This window comes from Rhipicephalus sanguineus, chromosome 2 (assembly GCF_013339695.2).
Source record: "Rhipicephalus sanguineus isolate Rsan-2018 chromosome 2, BIME_Rsan_1.4, whole genome shotgun sequence".
Lineage (NCBI taxonomy): Eukaryota > Metazoa > Arthropoda > Arachnida > Ixodida > Ixodidae > Rhipicephalus > Rhipicephalus sanguineus.
The window spans coordinates 226,565,378-226,585,447 of record NC_051177.1 but is presented as its reverse complement, the minus strand read 5'-3'; the positions used below and the strand labels follow the sequence as shown (position 1 = coordinate 226,585,447).

The window sequence follows — 20,070 nt, the reverse complement described above, 5'->3', positions numbered from 1 at the left end:
CGTGCTTGATTGAGGATGCGGACTTTCGTAACGAGATAGGGGACGGTTCATGGAGTTGTTCTGTGAATGGGCGTCGGCATCCTGGCGCGCGACGACGGCAGTATCGGGCGGTGTGGCCGGGGCCGCCGCATGCGAAGCAGATCGGCCGGTTATCACGCGTTCGCCAGGCATTTGCAGCAATGGGAGCAACCCATGTGGCGGACGGCTGAGTCGAGGCTGGGGTAGCGATGGGAGCAGCCCACGTGGCGGACGGCTAAACCGGCACTGAGGTATGCGGCACACCGTGGAACGACGAGGGCTGGTGCAGCTTCTTCCGCGTTACTGCCTCAGCGCAGGTAAGAGGCGCGGCGACAGGGTGCTGCGGAAAGGTGCTGCGTAATAAAATTTTAATCCATGCGCACTGAGTTTTTTTCTGGCGCGAAAATTTTGCCGCCATCTTGAATTTTGGTGCCGTTCCGAGATAGCGACCCCCTCCCCCACTTTGCCAGCAATTTCGACTTCGTTCGGGGGGGGGGGGGGGCGCTTGCTCGGAATTTTACGGTAGTTCTTTATTACTTGCGTATTTAGAATATTTGCAGCAATTTAGCATTTATTGCCATGTGTATTTAATTAGATAAAATATACTTTAAAAGCTACCCTCTCATTGAATTTGTGTATAAATTCATAATCATATTAACTGCACCTCTGCTCCTGACATGTAACAAAATACCCACGTAATAGATTGGACCACTAACTAGCCACACAGGCTAATAGTCCAACTACTTTTGTAACCATTTTTTGTATTAAGTTAATTGAATAAACACTGATTGATTGATTGATTGATTGATTGATTGATTGATTGATTGATTGATTGGGGAGCTGGCTCGGAGATAATCGGGTAAACCATGAATGCTCCGTACAATTCCTCTACTGTCATATAAAGACGTGACACGTTGTTATGGTAGCGATTGTGGTCAGGTTGTTGTCGAACCAGAAGCGGTCGCAGACCTTGCAGCTGTGGCCGAACGTGCGGTCGAGGAAATCGCGCTTGAAGCGCGCGTCGGCGCCACCAACTTCAGGTAGCGACCGCTTTCGGCGCTTGGCCGCTGCATCCCGCGCTCGTACCTCTTCGAGGTTCTCTTGCCGCTGCTTCGGCTTCGCGGACTTGTATCTCGGGGTCCGCACGACGCTGAAGTCTCTCTGCGGCCTCGCGAGCTCTCACCGCACGGTCTTGGCGGCGAGCCCGCCATGCTGCTGCTTTGCGAGCCCTCCGCTCCGCCGCCTTGTCTTCTTCGCTCATGTTATTAGTATCGAAGCGCAGACTGACTGACGACTGTCGAAAGAGAGGAAGCACGCAGTTGTGGCCCTCTAGCGGTCTCCTATCAAACTAGAGCACGCGCCGGAGTGGAGCAAGCGCCGCATGCTACGTTTGGCTATGCTATATGTCGTTTTGCCTGGGTTATTATCATCGCCAAGGTGCTCGAGGAAGACCTCTTTCGCGTGAGCGAGCGCATGCTACAGTTGGCTATGCTATGTGTGGTTTTGCATGCGTTAATATCAACATCAAGGCGCTTGAAGAACAAAAGGAAGACTTCCCTTTCGCGCGAGCGTGCGCATGCTACAGTTGGCTATGCTAGATGTGGTTTTGCCTGCGTTAATATCATCATCAAGGCGCTCACAGAACAAGAGGAAGTCTTCTCTTTCGCGCGAGCTGCGCCTGTAGCGGTCGCCTCTGGAACTAAGGCTACGGTTACGGCGCGGGACTTCGCCCCAGCTTAAGAATACAGTTGCTGGAAAAGGCGGGGGCATGCGCGGGGTGCTTGAAAAGTGATTGCAAAGTGACACATCATCTTGATGGTGTTCTTCTCTTCCTATCAGTTAGTAGAATGTATGGTAGTTTCTTGTGTTATCAGGCTGGGTGATTGCCGCGGTTGCCTTGTATGTTAGCTTCCAAGCAAGTGTTTTGTGTGATTAAAAAACCAGTTGAAGTTTAGCGCCTGTTCCATGTGGTTCTCTTCTGTCTACGTTTGTCGCGCTACGACCACAATGAATCCTCATCAACGAGCCCAATCTGAAGTTGTGACATTTCCCTTTCTCAAAAAAAAAGGTTACTTCCTTCATCAATTACTGTTCTATTCTGGTATCATAGCTCTCGGCGATCGCCGCCCCAGCGACCCTCACCGTACCTCTCAGTTTGTCGGCCCAGGCAGTCCCATGTGTCTTTTGTCGCCAGCTGTTGAACCTCCTTCATCAAAGTGCATGGATGCATGGATGGATGGATGGATGGATGCTATGAGCGTCCCCTTTATAACGGGGCGGTGGCATGTGTGCCACCAGGCTCGACCAAAGAAAAAAAAAACGCCTTCTCTTTTCTTTTTATGTTGGCCTAATGCCTTGTTTACTTCGATTAGATCAATCTTACTATAAAAAAATTTCACAGCCCCTTTACGGTATATCCTTATTTTTCCCACTATTTATTTTTGTCCTTCCTCTAGTTTTCTGCCACTAATACTCTAACTCGTCTGTTACTTATTTCTAACGCGGGCTTGTTCAGCTTTCCATTGTTGTCCCTAAAACCCAAGGCTTCGTGCCCACACGTGCCCCTGGGTGGATATCTCCATATCCAATGAGAACATGATCGGCATTTCCTTGTCTTCCCCACAGCGTGTGCATTGTTGTCGTTCTTTAATGAATCTCGCTTTATAACTACGCGTTCTAAGGCACCCCGACCTTGCTTCAAACAGTAAAATGCTTGCCCTCCAATTATCACAACCGTTTTTCATCCAGTAAATCCTCTCCGCCTCTCTGAATTTTCGTTTAACGCTCTTTGTTGCCATATCGCTTACACTGCCAGCCGTATAGTTGCTGGTGAGCCTCCCAGTTCTTTTTTTCCACTTTGTGTCTACGCTCTTCCTATACAAATATCGGAACACCTCTGCCCATCTGCTCTCCTTCATATTGCTTAGCCTCTCTTTGACTGGACGCAGCACCGTCCCGCGCACAAAGCTCCTCCATAAAGTTACGGCAAAGCTTCATGACCAGTAAAATTACTGGACTCTGGTATATCTTCCAAAATTAATTGGAAATATGACAACTTTTTTAATTGAGGCAACCTGGCAACAAAAAATCATGCCGCAATTTTCTAACCGCACCTAAATCCAACTAAAGTGCACATCACTGAAATGTACAACTAATTTATGAGCGAGACAGTCTTAAAAGAATGAATTTACTTCTGTTTAAACATGTACAGAAAAAAAAAGCAGAACCCTGTCGAAGGTTCTCAATAAAATGTGGCACGCAGACTATAGACAGCGCACAAATCAAACAAGATAAAGTGTCAATCCAAAATGTCTCAATTAAAAAGATGCATACAAGAATTCCACCCACATGGGTATAGTCTACCTTGTTCCAGTATACGTGAAAATTTATATCATGGCTTCGTTTGAATTTAATATTGTGAAGCAGTTTTCACGATTTCTTCAGTTCCTCTAGAACTTTGTCAGCGCAGTCACGTACAAGATTTAGAGTGAAGGTCCTCTAATCAGTTCTCTTCGATGAATGCTTCTTATTTTTGGTGCTCGTACACAGTGTTGACGAGAACCACGGAACCTTAGAAGGCGGGGCCATTACAATACACCAATATAGGTATTGCAATGCAGCCGTGCCTTTAACATCTTCTATTTCACCAACAATGGTTTTGTTCCGGAACCTTGCGTATGACCACTATAAGCCTCAAATGCACGTAGGACTTTTTTTATAATATAACATCATCAATGTGTGATAGTATTTTTAATGCAGTACCACAGCTGAAATGAGTAAAATAAAATAGGTTAAACGAGAGTAAAAAAATGTGCAGCACAAGGAAACATTCAGCCACAGCAGAACTTACAAGCAGTGCTACTTAGCTGTATGGAAATTTGTGCATCTGTTTACCTGATCATATCTACTATCTAAAAGCACACCCCATGAATTTTTTCACATTCCACCCTTACTAACCTTCAGAAAGAACACACTGAAAACAGTATTTTTATTTGAGGAGCAAAAATCATATTGTCTACAATGTTTTGAAAGTATTCATATGTAGAAGGACAGCTGCATGGCTTCGATTAGGTTGTAGCTTTGAAGAATATGCTTCTATAATCTGTATATGACTGAAAAGACACATACATGAAACATATAAATTATAAACAAAGCCCTAAAATTGATCCCTGTGAAACACCCATCTTGATTTCAGCGTAATAAACATCAATTCAGAGATGTACGGATTGTTCAAATAGTGATTTCCTGGAACACTACCAACAAGGCATTCAAAAATGCATAGATCCAATTTGTCTACTTAGGTGCCTTAAAAGGACACTAAAGCGAAAAACGATTTTTCACGTACTAGTAAATTACAATTTCACAATACCGAAAACCCAGAATAACAGAGAGCTGAGCTAGTTGGTAAGTATTCATTCTAAAAAGACAGGGCGTGTAAACACGAGCACAAGAAAGAAGTCAGGACACCACAAACGCCGACTAACAACTGAAGAGACGCACAACAGCGGAAAAGAAGGCATGAAAACTTATCTGCGTATGCCCATGCAACAGGCGAACCTATTTGATTTCATCTTTATGCAAGTTAATCGACGGTTGGCTCACGCATGCGCTACCACTGTTCTCGATATGCCATGCTTCAATCATCAGTCGCGCTTCTTCATTTCTCTGCCGGTACAACACTGCCCATTTATCGAATTTTGGCGTGCACTTACAATCTCGACAATGTAAAGATAGACTAGAAGGTGAGCCTCCTGTTAGCGATCTCTTATGTTCCAACAATCTCTGGTTAATGCATCGGCCCGTCTGCCCTACGTAGAAGCGGCCGCAGCTGAAAGGGATCTTATACACCACACTTGCACGGCAATCAGTGAATTTGTTGGTGTGTTTTATGAAACAAATATCGGTCCGCTTCTTGTAGGAAAGACAATGGGCGATGAATGGGCAGTATTGTACCGGCAGAGAAATGAAGAAATGCGCCTGATGATTGAAGCATGGCATATCGAGAACAGTGGTAGCGCATGCATGAGCCAACCGTCGATTAACTTGCATAAAGATGAAATCAAATGCCTTAACAGTTATCTTCCATGTAGACTCCCACGCGTGCCGGATTGATAGGTTCGCCTGTTGCATGGGCATGCGCAGATAAGTTTTCGTGCCTTCTTTCTTTTCTGCCGTAGTGCATCTCTTCAGTTGTTAGTCGGCGTTTGTGGTGTCCTGACTTTTTTCTTGTGTCCGTGTTTGCACGCCCTGTCTTTTTAGACCGAAAACTCCACTCTTACCGCGAGAAGACACTTGGTAACCGAGAAAATTCACGAAAAGAAAATGTGGATAGCGACGCCACAGTCAATTTTCCGCACCAAACGCCGTGACATCATAAATTTTAACGGCGTCTACTGTCACATGCAGTTCTTAGTCGGTAAAAATTAAGTACATTTTCCTATGAGGGGCTATAGACCTAAGATACCAAGTTTCAGGAAACTTCATTGAGCCAATGTCACCAAAATATGAAAATTACACTTTGAAATCTAAGATATTAAGTGCAGAGATTTTGGCGCAAAATTTTGAAATGAATCTTTGACCATGATTGTCTCCTCTATTAATAAACATATGATGGCAAAATTAACGACATTAGAGTCCTCAGAGCACAATTTATCAATATAAGCCGATTCATTGTTTCACTTTAGTGTCCCATTTCACAGATCTCTAATTTCAGTGCACAGTTATTAAATTGTAAGCTTTTAAATTCTTTGTTTTCCGCACAATAACGTCCTTTCAGATTCTACAAACGGTAAAGCTTCCTCTCTGACCACGACAATAAAACCGCCAGGTAAGCAATTGTAGAACTGGCTCCTTCATTCCTGAGCTTGGCAGTGCACACGCCCGGCAAACACATAAGCCGAGTATTTACTCTAACCTGAAGTATTTTGGCAAAAAAATTGGTCCGAAAAATTGCTTGCATGTTACATCCAGGTATGAAACCAAATTCACAGCATTAGCACCAACTTTCATAGCAGCCACGCAAACAAGGCAACGACGAAATAACATTTTCCCACAGGATGCCAATGACAATGCACCACATTGAGACAAATTATGAACGCTCATTCAGGCTGTCTCGGATGCATTCACCACATGCACTATAGTCGGGTACAACCTTAGAAGGCAGCACCATTTCCATCTCAAAGGCACACAATCCTGCACCAATGAGCTCTAGGCTGATGTCACAAGCCGGCCACAATGAATTACATTAAGATTGCTTCTTCCATCCGTCATCCTACTCGTGAGCACTGCAAGAAATTCATCATGATCAGCAACAATGAGCTCTAGACTAATGTCAGATGGTCTGTGACCCTACCGTCGGAGAATATCATCAGGTGCATGACGATTTCTTAAGTCACCGAGACTGCAGAGCTTTGATCATCTTGGCCTCTCCTGCTTTCTCAAGTTGTATCCGACTATAGTGAAGTCTTTTTGTATACCCCCGAATGGTACAATGATGCAATGGCACAGTCAGCCTGTTTAGATGAAAGACAATCAAAAATGACACACACAGTGGGATAAGGCACTTGTAGATACCAGAAATGTGTCAGCTTGACTGACAACCACTGTTGAGCTGGGTTTTTTTCTTTTTTTTGTGCTCACCCATCTTGAGTTTTCATTTACGCTGCACAGTGTGAGATTCAAAGCTCTTTGCTGCAGTCAGTTCAGCACAAATATTGGATGTGGCAAACCGAGCTGGCCGTCTTTTATGGGTACCACGCCAGCAGCAATGGCGGCAACAGCAGCAGCAGGAGGGGCATCGTGGGTATCATGCCACGTGCACCGTTGCACCAGTAGTAGAACTCACAGAAGCAGTACTCCACAGACGTATAGTAGTCCCTGCAAGGATAGACATACTCATACTATTGGTCAAGCCATGCATCGAATTAAATTTATTTTTATTTATTATCATCATTTATTTACCCCTCATGGGGTATTACATAAAGGCAGGGGTGGTCACAAATGGTAACCATGTGACATAAATCAAATGCATGCAGACAGCAAAAACAGGCAAACAGAGTAAATGCATGAAAATGAAAAAGCCGATAAACTCGAAAAGAAAAGGGCCTACTACTGGGGCTGCATAATATGATATGTATAATATAATATGACTACTGGGGCTGTATGTATGAGTGCCTAAACGTTACAGAAGTTATTTCGATGACAATACTGCCACGTTGAAGTACATTCCAATCTGATACAGCAGTCAGCAGAAATCATTTATTGAAAGCGTTGATTGAACCATGAATGTGTTGAACTCGCCCTTACTGCGCTTTCCTGCTGGTTGCGCAGTAAGGGCGAGTTTACAAGTATGAACCAACTAGTCTGCAAAGAAGTTTTGCTGCAATGTGTTGAACACTGTGAAATTCCACAGACGCTGTGATGATCTCATTGGCAGCAGAATTAGGCTCTCAGATAACTGATATAAATTATTGTCACACGATCATGGTTTGAAGAAGGTAGCAGTAAGACTGTTAAAGATGAAACTCTTTACTAGGTGCTTGTCCCCAGAAAATCAACTACACTCAGTGTACAAGCGACCAACACTCAGAATACAACCATAGCGGCGAGTACGCTCGGCACTCGTCGAATAATCTGATCCGTGCAACAAGTTGGCTTTTATACATGAGTGATCGAACATTCCAGCATTATCGCTGGTGCTCACATTAGCTCTCGAAATAACTCGACTACTTGCGTCATGCGCATAATCTTAACAGAACAATCTTAAACAATCGCAAAGCTTCCGAAACATTGCGGCTCCGCTTGCGCCGAGCAGTGCCAACAGTTTTTGCGGCTGAAGCCTAATCACACATAAAAATAAATTAAGCGCGTGTGGCATTATAATATAGCTTATGAAAAAGGCAAAAACTTGCCATCTTACGACGGTATGCCAGCGGGGTTAGACCAAGCGAACTTTTGATGAGAACAGTGATGGAAGCGACATTTCGATTTTTCGAGTAGATTCCGAAGCAGAAAAAATGGTGCTCTGTATTGGCCATACGTCTTTTTGGAGCAGAAAAAATGCTATTTTGAGGCAGCTATTGGTATTTTCGGAGCAGATGGCAAAATATCCCAAACGACTCCTGGAGATTAACGTATCATTTAGACTTCTCATAAATACGAATATTTATTAAACACATTTAACATAGAATAACCACTTCAAATTACAAGAAACAAGCAATTAAGCCGATGGATGGTCATTGAACACAAAGTAAGATGAACAACATATATTTAAAATACCAGTACTTGTGGCAGGAATGATATAAAAGCGATAAAGCTGAGCACCAAATTACAAAAATAGCCCTAATCACATGTAACTATTGCCAAAGCACCAGTTTATAATCAGTAAGCGCCCACTATGTTATTCATATTTTGCCAAAACAGCCAGCATTGAAGATTTCAAAAATAAAATAAGCTAAATGAGCTATAAACTTAAAATGCCAGTTCTTGTAGCATAAATGAGGTCGCAGCTGATAAGGTGCTAAATGTAATCAGTCACATTTCACCAAAATGGTCTGCTTGTCAGGTAAAAAAAAATATACAACTAAATCAGACATATATCGACAACGCCAGTATATGTAGCATTGTCAATATACTAGTACATATCTAGTATACAGGGTGTTTCAAGAAATGTGTCCAACCTGCTCAAAAAATCAGGAAAATGCGATATTTGATTGCTGCCTCCAGAATTGGTTTTTCTGTAGTGGCAGGAATTTTAAGATGGTTAACGAGATTATTTGGGACTGTAATTAAAAAATTTACATTAATTAACTTTTTAATTAGTGGAGTTAGGTGGTTGTGTCAAATGGGAGACTTGAAGTTCTTCATGCCAGAAACCCAACCCAACTTTGAGATTTCGAAAAAGTGGCATCTAGTAATAATTACGAAGTAATGAAATTCAACCAAATTCAATGGCGAAACCTAAACAGAAACATGGAAGAACGCAACTGTCATGTTCTTCTGAGACGTCCAAAATGAGTGAATGACTTTTTCTGTAGCGCTAGGCATCTTAAGATGGCTAGAGACACGACTTCAGACAGTAATTAAGAAAGTTAAATTAATTAACTTTTTAATTAGTGGAGTTAGGTGACTGTGTCAAATTGGGTAATTGAAGTTCTTCGTGCCAGAAACCCATCCCAACATTGAGATTTCGAAAAAGCGGCCTCTAGTAATTATTACGAAGTAATGAAATTCAACCGAATTCGATGGCTTTCGCTGTTGAAAGCCATTGCATTTCGTTGAATTTCATTACGCCACAACAATTACTAGAGGACGCTTTTTAGAAATCTCAAAGCTCAGATGGGTTTCTCGCATGAAGAACTTCAATTCTCCCATTTGACACAACCACCTAACTCCACTAATTAAAAAGTTAATTAATGTAACTTTCTTAATTACTGTCCTAAATGGTGTCCTTAACTATCTTAAGATTCCTGCCGCTACAGAAAAAGCAATTCTGAAAACCCCGAGCAAATATCGCATTTTCCTGATTTTTTGAGAAGGTTGGACACATTTTTTGAAACACCATGTATAAGCTGCATAGTAGATGACAGTATACAGCTTGTTTTTGTTTTCGTTTAGGCTCGCTAGATGGTCACACGGTTAAAGTTCACTGTTTTCAGTTCCCCAGTGCCATTTTAAAGCAGGTTCGGAGCAGTTACTAACAAATATTACACTTCGGAGCAGCATTTTTCTTTTGGAGCAGTTTGGAGCAATTGGAGCAGCACTTCCATCACTGTGTTAGTGACGCTCAGCCGAGAATCATATTTGGATGTTATAGAATGAGCAGCTCAATTTTGTATTGCCTCCAACGCCTGGATTAGGTACTCTTGATGGGGTTCCAGATAGAAGATGCGTATTCAAGTTTGCACGGATGAAAGCTTTGTATGCAATGCTACTATTAGTATAACCATGGACAAAGCAAGCGCGAGTCATTCTCTGATGAAACCTAGTGATTTAGAAATGCTTGTGGAAAGCAATCATTGATAAGGATGGAATCTTGGATGCCACATGTATAAATGCCTACCCGCCTTACCGCAGATCAGATTGCCGACGGCTGATGCTCTGATCGGCGTTATCAGTGTACAGTGTATATTGCTTGTACTTTGACTTCCCCTTTCCTGGCCACAAGTTCGCCCAATATGCGGTCTTCGAGATATCCACTTTTCAGAGACTCCAGCCGCCGAGTTTAAATAAGTCGACGTGCGAGCACCAATTATGACACCGCTGTTTGATCCGGATTACCGAAGCTAGAGTGACCTAGAATGCCGAAGCCGTAAACGTGAGAGGCCTAAAGCCCATGAGAGGGCGGATAGGTGGTGCCATCAGGCTGGGCTGAGATGTACCAGGCAAGCACAAAATTGTTCTTGTAGGAACGTGGTGCATTCTACTTCTGGTGCAAATGCCTTGCAGCGGCATAATTACGAATGGGTTGCCTTTTTAATCCGTTTTTGCCACAAAAACGCTAGGCGAAAGCAGATGTGTCCATGATTGTGGTTGCATGAAGCGTCACAAGATGTCGACACCATCGTTCGGTGACCCAGTATTCCTGCACCCTTTGCGTATACCGAGATACCGTAAACGCTGAAGACCTCTATTGCGACATTGCCGGTGATTGAATCGTACCTATATTAAATATAGTGTAAAGACGTTTATTGACGGCTGGACTGATGGTGACAATGCACAACAGTCACGACGGAGCGCAGACTCTCTCGAGCACGGGCACGAGGGGCGTGCTCTCCGAGAAGAGGCGAAGAGGGCGACCCACTAGAAGGCGCTGGAGAGGACGGCCCATTACAACGTTCCAATGCTTCTCTACAATTACCCCGGGTACGAAAAGGGAGCCATCTGGCGACCTAGCAGCTGGTCACTATGAGCGGGTCATGGTAGGGCTTGAGGCGCTCCACGCTGACAATGTCGCGCCCTCGACGGCGCATGTCGGAAGATGGGTCGATGGGTTCAATCAGGTAGTTGACCGGGGATGTGCGTTCGACGACACGGTAGAGGCCTTCATATTTGGGCAGTAGTTTGGAAGAGAGGCCAGTTGCAGTGGTAGGGACCGAGAGCCATACGAGTGCTCCAGGTAGGAACGTGGGTGCAGAAGTGTTGGTCTCACCGCGGATGCTTTTCTGCCGCTCTTGGTCCTGCGTAGTAAAGGTCTTGACAAGCTCGCGACACTCCTCAGCAAGTCTGGCTGTGGCAGAAATAGGTGCACACTCAGATCGATCCGGCTTGTATGGAAGGATTGTGTCGATTGTGTGCGATGGGTGCCTGCCGTACAATAGGAAAAATGGTGAGAAACCAGTGGTGCTTTGAGGGGCGGTATTGTAGGCGTAGGTGACGAAAGGTAGAATGGAATCCCAATTTGTGTGATCGGCAGCGACATACATCGAGAGCATGTCGCCGAGCGTGCGGTTAAAGCGTTCCGTGAGCCCATTCGTCTGCGGGTGGCAAGCAGTAGTTTTGCGGTGAACAACGTTGCACTCTTTGAGGATGGCTTCGACGACTTCCGACAGGTAGACACGGCCTCGATCGCTGAGCAGCTCCTGGGGTGGACCGTGGCGCAGCATGAACCGGCGGAGCTGAAAGGAGGCTACATCGGGGCGCTGTAGCCGCTGGGAGGGCGGCAGTTTCGGCGTATCGCGTAAGGTGGTCTACAGCGACGATGGCCCAGCGGTTACCAGCCGAAGTCAGAGGGAGTGGCCCATACAAATCGATGCCAACGCGCCCAAATGGCCGGTCAGGGCAAGGTAAAGGTTGCAGACCTGCTGGTGACTGGTGCGTTGAAGTTTTACGGTGCTGACAATCGATGCAGGAGCGAACGAACTTCTGCATGTAGCGGTACATGCCTCGCCAAAAGTACCGTTGGCGAATGCGGTGGTATGTTTTCGATACCCCAGAGTGCGCACACTGCGGATCAGCGTGGAACGATTCGCATATTTCAGAACGCAGACTGCGGGGTATTACTAGTAGCCACTGGCGGCCGTCGGCGTTGTAATTGCGTCGGTGGAGGAGGTCGTCGCGAATGGCGAAATGGTGGGCTTGACGACGCAACGCGCGAGTGGATGGTGTTGCCGAAGGATCAGTGAGCAAGTCTAGCAGTGAAGCGATCCATTGATCCTTGCGCTGTTCGGTAGCGATAGTGTGAACGTCGATGGAAGAAACGGCATTGTGAGACATTGAGCTGTGGGTATTGTCGTCAGGCAAGGGGGAGCGTGAGAGTGCGTCGGCGTCAGCATGCTGGCGTCCGTTGCGGTACAGCACGCGGATATCGTAGTCCTGAAGGCGAAGTGCCCAGCGGGCGAGGCGGCCTGATGGATCCTTCAATGATGACAACCAGCAGAGTGCATGGTGGTCAGTGAAGACATCAAATGGGCAACCATACAAATAAGGTCGGAACTTCGTAAGGGCCCAGATGATCGCTAGGCATTCCTTTTCGGTGACGGTGTAATTGGTCTCGGCTTTGGTGAGCGTACGACTTGCATATGCCACGACATATTCAGGGAACCCTGGTTTGCGCTGCGCAAGGACAGCACCAAGGCCAACACCGCTGGCATCTGTGTGTACCTCTGTAGGGGCCGTAGGGTCGTAGTGGCGTAGTATGGGAGGCGACGTCAACAGACGACGGAGCTTCGCGAAAGCGTCGTCGCACTCTGACGACCATGAATTGAGGGACCCGTTACTTCCGAGGAGCTTCGTCAGCGGCGATATGACAGTCGCGAAGTTTCGAATGAAGCGCCGAAAGTAGGAACACAGTCCTACGAAACTGCGCAGTTCTTTGACAGACGTAGGTTTGGGGAACTCGGTCACGGCCCGAAGCTTGGCTGGATCGGGAAGAGTACCGTCCTTGGACACGACGTAACCGAGTATTGTCAGCTGCCGTGCTGCAAATCGGCACTTCTTTAGATTCAGTTGTAGACCGGCGTCGCTCAAACGCGTCAAAACATGCTGCAGGCATTGAAGATGCGTGGAGAAGTCCGAAGCGAAAACAACGACGTCGTCGAGGTAGCACAAGCATGTGTGCCATTTCAGGTTGCGCAGAACGGTATCCATCATGCGCTCAAAGGCGGCGGGCGCATTACACAGCCCAAACGGCATGACGAATTCGTACAAGCCATCGGGCGTGACAAAGGCGGTCTTCGGTCGAGCGTCATCAGCCATGGGTACTTGCCAGTACCCTGAGCGCAAATCGAGAGATGAAAAGAATTCTGCTCCTTACAGGCTGTCAATCGCGTCGTCTATTCGCGGTAGTGGATACACGCCCTTACGAGTGATCTTGTTGAGTCGTCGGTAGTCCACACAGAACCGCACAGAACCGTCCTTCTTCGCAACAAGAACAACAGATGCCCAGTGGCTGTTAGAAGGTCGAATAACATCTCGTCGAAGCATGTCATCGACTTGCTCGTTGATTACACGGCGTTCTGTGGGAGATACGCGATATGGACGTTGCCGCAGTGGCGGCTGGGCGCCAGTGTCGATGCGATGCGTAACGGCGGAAGTGCGGCCGAGAGAAGTTTGAGCGACATCGAAAGAAGAGCGAAATTCGTCCAACAGGCCCAGAAGCTGGGAACACTGGACCGGTGTAAGGTCGTCAGCAATGGAGGAACCAAAGACATCAGCGGGTGATGGACCAGACGTCGAAACAGCGCTGAGCGTACTGGAACTGTGGCAGTGCATTTCATCTGGTTCGTCCATAACTTGTGCGTCTTCGAGGGGTTCCACGCTGCCGAGACATTCCCCTCGGACCAACATAACACTGTATGGAGATGGGTTGATAACAAAAATTGACGTACTACCCTGAGTGACTTGCACGGTCGCGATAGGCACCAGCATGCCTTTCCTCGTGCAAACACGGTCAGATGGCGAGAGAAGTGCAACGGTGTCGGAGAGACTGGCGCAGTACACTGGCACCGCCGTCGACGAGTTTGCAGGCACCTTGGTGTCGTCTTTGACAAGTACCTTGCCCGCAACCGATGGACTGTCTGCTGGCGCCAATTCAGAGAATGGTGAGAGCTCTATTTCGGCTGGTGTGCAATGAATGACGGCGTCGTGGCGGGAGAGAAAATCCCATCCTAGGATGATGTCGTGAGAGCAGGCCGGAATTATGATCAATTCGACGGCGTACAGAGCATCCTGAATAATGACGCGAGCTGTGCACACCGCTGTTGGGTGAATACTTTGGGCGCTGGCTGTACGGAGGGAGAGCCCCGAAAGTGGCGTCGTCACTTTTCGCAGTAGTCGGCTAAACTTGGCGTCCATAACGGATACGGCGGCTCCAGTGTCGATAAGGGCGGATGCGCGAACACTGTCCACAAACACGTCAATCACGTTCGAGGGGCTTCGCTGAGGGCTTTCGCAGTTTGATAGCGTCGCAGCCCTTGCCTTGTGGACTGCGATGACTAGTTTTCCTGGTCGCGTGAGCCCGGACGTGGCCGCATCGGCGACAGTGAGCGACGTCGTGGAGACTGTGAACGGCGGGTAGATGGTGCGGGGCGGGACGTCGGTGACATAGGCGGCGCTTGGTTATAATAAGGGCTGCTTCATGAGCTGGTCAGGGTTGATGCGACCCGAGGCGGCTGCACGCGATTGCAGTAGCGTGCGACGTGACTGGGGCAACCACACGCAAAGCAAATGGGGCGGTTGTCGGAAGTGTGCCAGCGGTTCGCGGGTCCCATCCATCCAGTTTGAATGCAGTTATGATCATTTAGTGGTTTGCAGAAACGTAAAGGTATACATTTACATACGTACATAAACGTTTACGTATGGGAAGCTCAAACTTTGCTAAGACATACGTTCCGATAACACAGTAAACGCAATCCGGTATTCCAGTAACACGGTAACATTAAAAAGCATACGGGCAAACTAAAAGCCCCTAATAAAGGACCAGCAGCATGCATGCTGCCACAATCTGTAACTTTAACACGGGGTGCACTTGAGATTGATCCCAAGCAGTGTTGGCGCTAACGCATTACAAGTAACGGCATTGCCGGTAACGCGTTAGTTTTCTTGGTCACTTAGTAACGTACTCGTTACAATTTAGAAACTGTAACGGGTAACGTACATACGTTAACATTTTTCGGTAACGTGTGGTGTCACGTTACTCGTTACTTTTTCATCCTAGGGGCACCTGTAGTGTCGGTACGCGGCGCAACTGAGGACAACGAACGCACTCAACCCATGCCATAGAAGAACTCCTTTATTCCAGCGTGTACCCGCGTATATATATAGTCAGAGGTGGCGCTATCCCTTGATGACAGATGAACACAACTAAAGTCACCTAGTGTCGACCTTCGACACATCTATCCTCCCCTAAATATATACATATTTACAAAAACAATTACAAACTTAACAGTCAATGTTCACATCAAGGCATAGGCATCATTATACATAGTCCTGAAATCTCGTGGGTCGTCGTCGGTTTCTCGTGGACCTACGAAGGGGTGGTCGCTCACCAGCCAGTTCGGTGTCAACAACGGGTGCACGATCACCATCCACGGAAGCACTATCACCATCACTATCAGCACCACCATAACGATCATCATTTGGAGCAGGGTGCTGACGAAGCTGAGAGGAGAGTGTGGTTCTGCCAGGCGTCGGTGGAATTCACAGTGCGTCCTGGGAGTGTCCGTTGTCATCCCAAATTAGCGCATGCTGTGGCAAGACTTCTTCGGGAACTGCCGTCAATTGAGAGGCATTCCACGTGCGACCATCGTCCAGGCAGAAGGACCAGCGTCCTATTCGCTTGAGAATTTTTAAAGGAGGTCCAAAAGTGGGAATGCCTTTCGGACCCGGAACTGGCTTCTTGACCCTCACCAGCGCCTCCTCTATTTTTCTGTGCCTGGGCGAAGGAGCGGAGCGCAATGGGGAACCGACCGTTGGCTTTAGTGCGGCTTTTAGCAGCCGTGCACCGCCACCGTAATAGACCCGCCGTCGCGTCGTCACTCGCGGAAACAAATGCCGTGGCTGCAATCGAAGCTGTTATGTGGTTCAGTTTTTGGCTGAATTCGCGTTGTTTAAAGTATAATGAAAACTTGTACACTGGAATCATGAAGCACTTGTCGCTCTGGGCAACCAGTCCATTCCGAAGGCATGTGTCTTACACGGCTATTTGATCGAGACGCTCGCGCGTCGTCTGCTAGCCCGATACCAGAGATCGCATACCAGTGATGCGCGGAAAATTGTTTTGTCACCGTTATGTTTGCTTGACTGAGAGTCGGTTTCTGACTGTCTGAAAGTCTATTTCCGAAAGCAGCATTTGCCAAGAGGCAATACTGAAAGCTCGGGCGCTTAAAGTTCCCCGATGCGTGCTACCGTTTATACGGAAGCCTGGATTTTATGCGCTAAATACTAGCATGAAATGTCATAGACTGCTTCCAGGGATATACGTGATCGCCCGTTCCCATCGTAAAGCTTTTGAGAATTACATTTGTTGCCACCGGGAGAAAGCAACAGCTGGTGCCAGAAAATGAGGAACTATGCCAAGTGATTCCACCATTTCAGAGCTTAAACCAGTTAAATCATGGTGGTACGAAAAACAAACAAAAACAGCTACATATACCGCGCGCTTCCTGCAACACTAACCGATGTGTGTGAACAGACGCTGTCGTTCACGTATAAAGTCATAGTGCGACTCTCAACTTGAGCCAATGTGAAAGGTGTGAAAAATGGCGCGGCCTGTTGTCAGTTGCTTGAGCTCGTCTTTGTATTTGTCGACGGATTGTTGTAGCCTCAGCATCTCGCTCCTCAGGTATCTTTCTTTTCTCTTCCATTTGCCCTTTTCGGTAGTGAGCAAAGTATAGAGGCCGAATGGCTGTCGACCTGGACGCTTTTGTCACATGGGGCAGCCTGCTCAGCCTTGTGCACTCATTTATGGTGGCACTGTAAATAATGATTGTCGGTTGTTTCGCCGGTAGCACATGTGGCGTCCCTGGGCTCCGATTCTTCAGCTTCAGGACCTAATGTCAGCGCTGCATGCACACGGCGGTGATTGCGAGGCAGCGTTGCTACTGGTACTACATGCATTCGTTGACTGTTTGGACGCAACACGGTCACGTTTAGGGATACTTGCCATGCTTGGTTCAGTTGTTACCTTGGGCTGCAAACGTGAAGGGCAGTCTGCGAAGAGTGATGCTACTGCATCCTTCGTAAACCGCCGCTTCTTATATTCTATGAAATGTTCGCGTCGTAAACGACGGCTGCATATTCTAGTGTAGATTGAAGATGTATTAGGAGACCAATGATCCCGCCTAATTACTGCAAGCCACCTCTACCGAACACCAGTGGCAGATGGAATTTCATGGAACGACAGCTGAATAGTGTATTAAGGCGAAAGCCTTAGACGCCTCATCAAACAAAAATTGACCATCGGCAGCGTCAGCACAAGTGACACAAAAAATAATTATGTGATAACGTCATCATATGACGTAACTGATCATAAAATTTCGCGACATCGTCGTGACGTCACACAACGTTACGTTGTCATATTACATCTTTGCTTGGTCAAAATGGGCCAATCACGAAGGCAGTGCATGCCTCCGCTGATGTGCAGAAAGCTTGCACTGCCTCTGATCCTTGAGGCTGTAAGAAAACCACGTTAGGCGCAGAAATATCTCGGAGGGAGGCAGGGAATGTTCAATACACTGACTACAAGAAAAAGCAGAAAATGGCTTTCGCCTTTCAGTCGTCTTAGATGAATGCTTAAGGGACCCTGTGAGATTTTTTTTTCTTTATCAATAAAGGAAATAAAGAAAAAGACAATCGTGATTTCTTTGACTTCCATTTGCAGAGTGGAACACAACAGTATGACATACTAAGCCATTGGGGCGGTTGCAATAGCCTAAAATAGAAAATAAAACGTGAATACTCTCAAACTCGAGTGCAAGTATCGAACCGGCAGCATGGCCTGACAGTCTGCCTGCGGAATACGTACATGATTATTATTGATGCCTTGCGCTTTGTAGCAGGCGATCGGACAGAAAATCTGGTGTGTACATGCATCGAAATGTTGCTTTGCCCGCGGTGGTAGCTCAGTGGTTAAGCTGTTTCGCTGTTAAGCGCGAGACATACGGTACGACTTTCCATGCGATGCGACGGGCGACACGGTGGTGCGGCAGCCGGAATGGTGGCTGTCCGATGCTATGAAAGGTCACCATTCCGGTTTCCCCACCGCCGCGTCGGACGTCGCATCGCATGGCAAATCGTACCGTCTGTCTCGGCCTTTAAGTCCTAGGACGCGGGTGCGATTCCCGCAGCCACGGTGGCTGCATTTTGATGGGAGCGAAATGCAAGAACACCCGTGTTCTTATCTATAGGCGCATGTTAGAGAACTCCAGGTGGTCAAAATTAATCCGATCCCCACTACGGCGTGCCTCATATTCAAATCGTGGTTTTGACACATACCAAGGAATATAAATGAAATGTACCATATGTATCAAGCTCAAATAAAAGACCGAAATCTTTATACCTCCCATGGGAACAACCGTGATGTGGCCCATTCTTAGTGCTGTTATTTTTACGCTGGTGCACATGTATTTACTTTGATCCTACGATTTTGTCCTATCAGGTCATCTAGCATAGGAATATATATATATATATATATATATATATATATATATATATATATATATATATATATATATATATATATATATAGTAAGGAATGAGAGACAGAGACAGCACCCTTGCTGTGGGCTGGCTGTTCTATTCTTTCAACTTCCTCTTTTTCTCCTTCGCGGTAGCCGGGCTCGCGCGAGCGCCCGAGTGCCGTTCTTGCTTCCTTACACTCGGCCACGCTGCGGCATTGCAAGGCGAGCTGCGAAATCGGCTCCGGAGGGCGGCATTGACTGTTGCGTGGCGGCCGGTCTTGGCGACGCAGTGACTTGGTCTGAAGAGGTGCCAACGATACCTCTGGCGGTCGGCATTGGCTGTGTTGCGGAGGTCGGTTGTGCGTCTGGTGTGGTTGCGATGGTCGCGACTTGACTGGCCAAGCTGACGAACATTCTGGGGGGCGACATTGGCTGTGTCGGAGTGGTCGATGACGGCCTCGATCGTGCTGTGGCCTAACGTGGTGGGCGGCAGCGGACGACGGTAGCATGTGGCACTTTTTAAGCAACCTCGGGACAAGCTTCCGCGCTGCTGAGTCATCAGTGTCCCCTACTTTAGCGCCGCACACATGTGAATGCTGTGTCTGCGACAAAACTTCAGGTACTTTGGTCGTAGAAGAGCGACGCTTAGATCGCAGCGGCATGTCGGATGTCTGCAGCCATGCTTGTCTCTCCGGCCTTAATCAGAGAGACATGTCGCTGAAAGGGATGGGAATGCCGCTGCAAGTGCTTTCCGGTGCGCGTCTGCGACATACTCGAACCGTCGAATGCGGAGTCATGGATGTGGCTACTTTGTTGCGGAATCCATTAGTCAGTCCATCGGCGCACGTGGGCTGTACTGGCAGGTCCCTTGTACCAGCAGTTTGGTTCTTGCTCAGCGCAAGGTGACCATCTGTGCATTCGGCCAACGACTGCACTGGACTTCACGCACGTTGTTCCGTCTTCTGAGCTGGTAGCGTGTTGACAATTAGAGAAGCCGGCGTCTCCACGTGCCAAAATGGTGACGAGCTTAGGGCATGCGTCGTCGACATTTGTGGCGTAGAGGCGGTCTTGGTCTCGGGCCTGTAAGGTCGGGAAATGTAAGGTCGTTGTTGCTTGAACGTGGTCGTTGTCTCTGGTGATGATACTGGATTGGGAATGAGAATCGTGGAATGGGAGCGCTGTGGCGGAAAACCCTGCTCGCAGCCGGTGTTGGTGTCTGCCGCGTGGCCTTCTGCGATTCTCTCTGTGCAAGAGCTGCAGGGCACAACTGTACAGTCGACGTGGGTTGCATCGCAGTGCCCATCCGCGGTAAATAGTGGGTCAGAGATGATAGGGTTGAATGCATTCGAAAGGGGACGAAAAAATTGGCCGCGTATCTGCGTGCTTCGCTGCAAATGTCGTGTAAAGACGATAGAAGAGGCGCTGTGTGAGATAT

The 20,070-nt window shown here is 47.3% G+C and overlaps 1 protein-coding gene across 1 annotated transcript in view; it reads right to left on the bottom strand.

Moving 5' to 3' along the window:
* Positions 1-3,188: 3,188 nt before the first annotated feature.
* The window catches only part of LOC119384141 (uncharacterized), a 169,881-nt gene continuing 152,999 nt past the window's right edge, over positions 3,189-20,070 (bottom strand). The window contains exon 4 of the mRNA XM_037652434.2: positions 3,189-6,894. Within this exon, the coding sequence (XP_037508362.1) occupies positions 6,762-6,894 (133 nt within the window). The 3' untranslated portion in view covers positions 3,189-6,761. The remainder of the gene's footprint in view (positions 6,895-20,070) is intronic.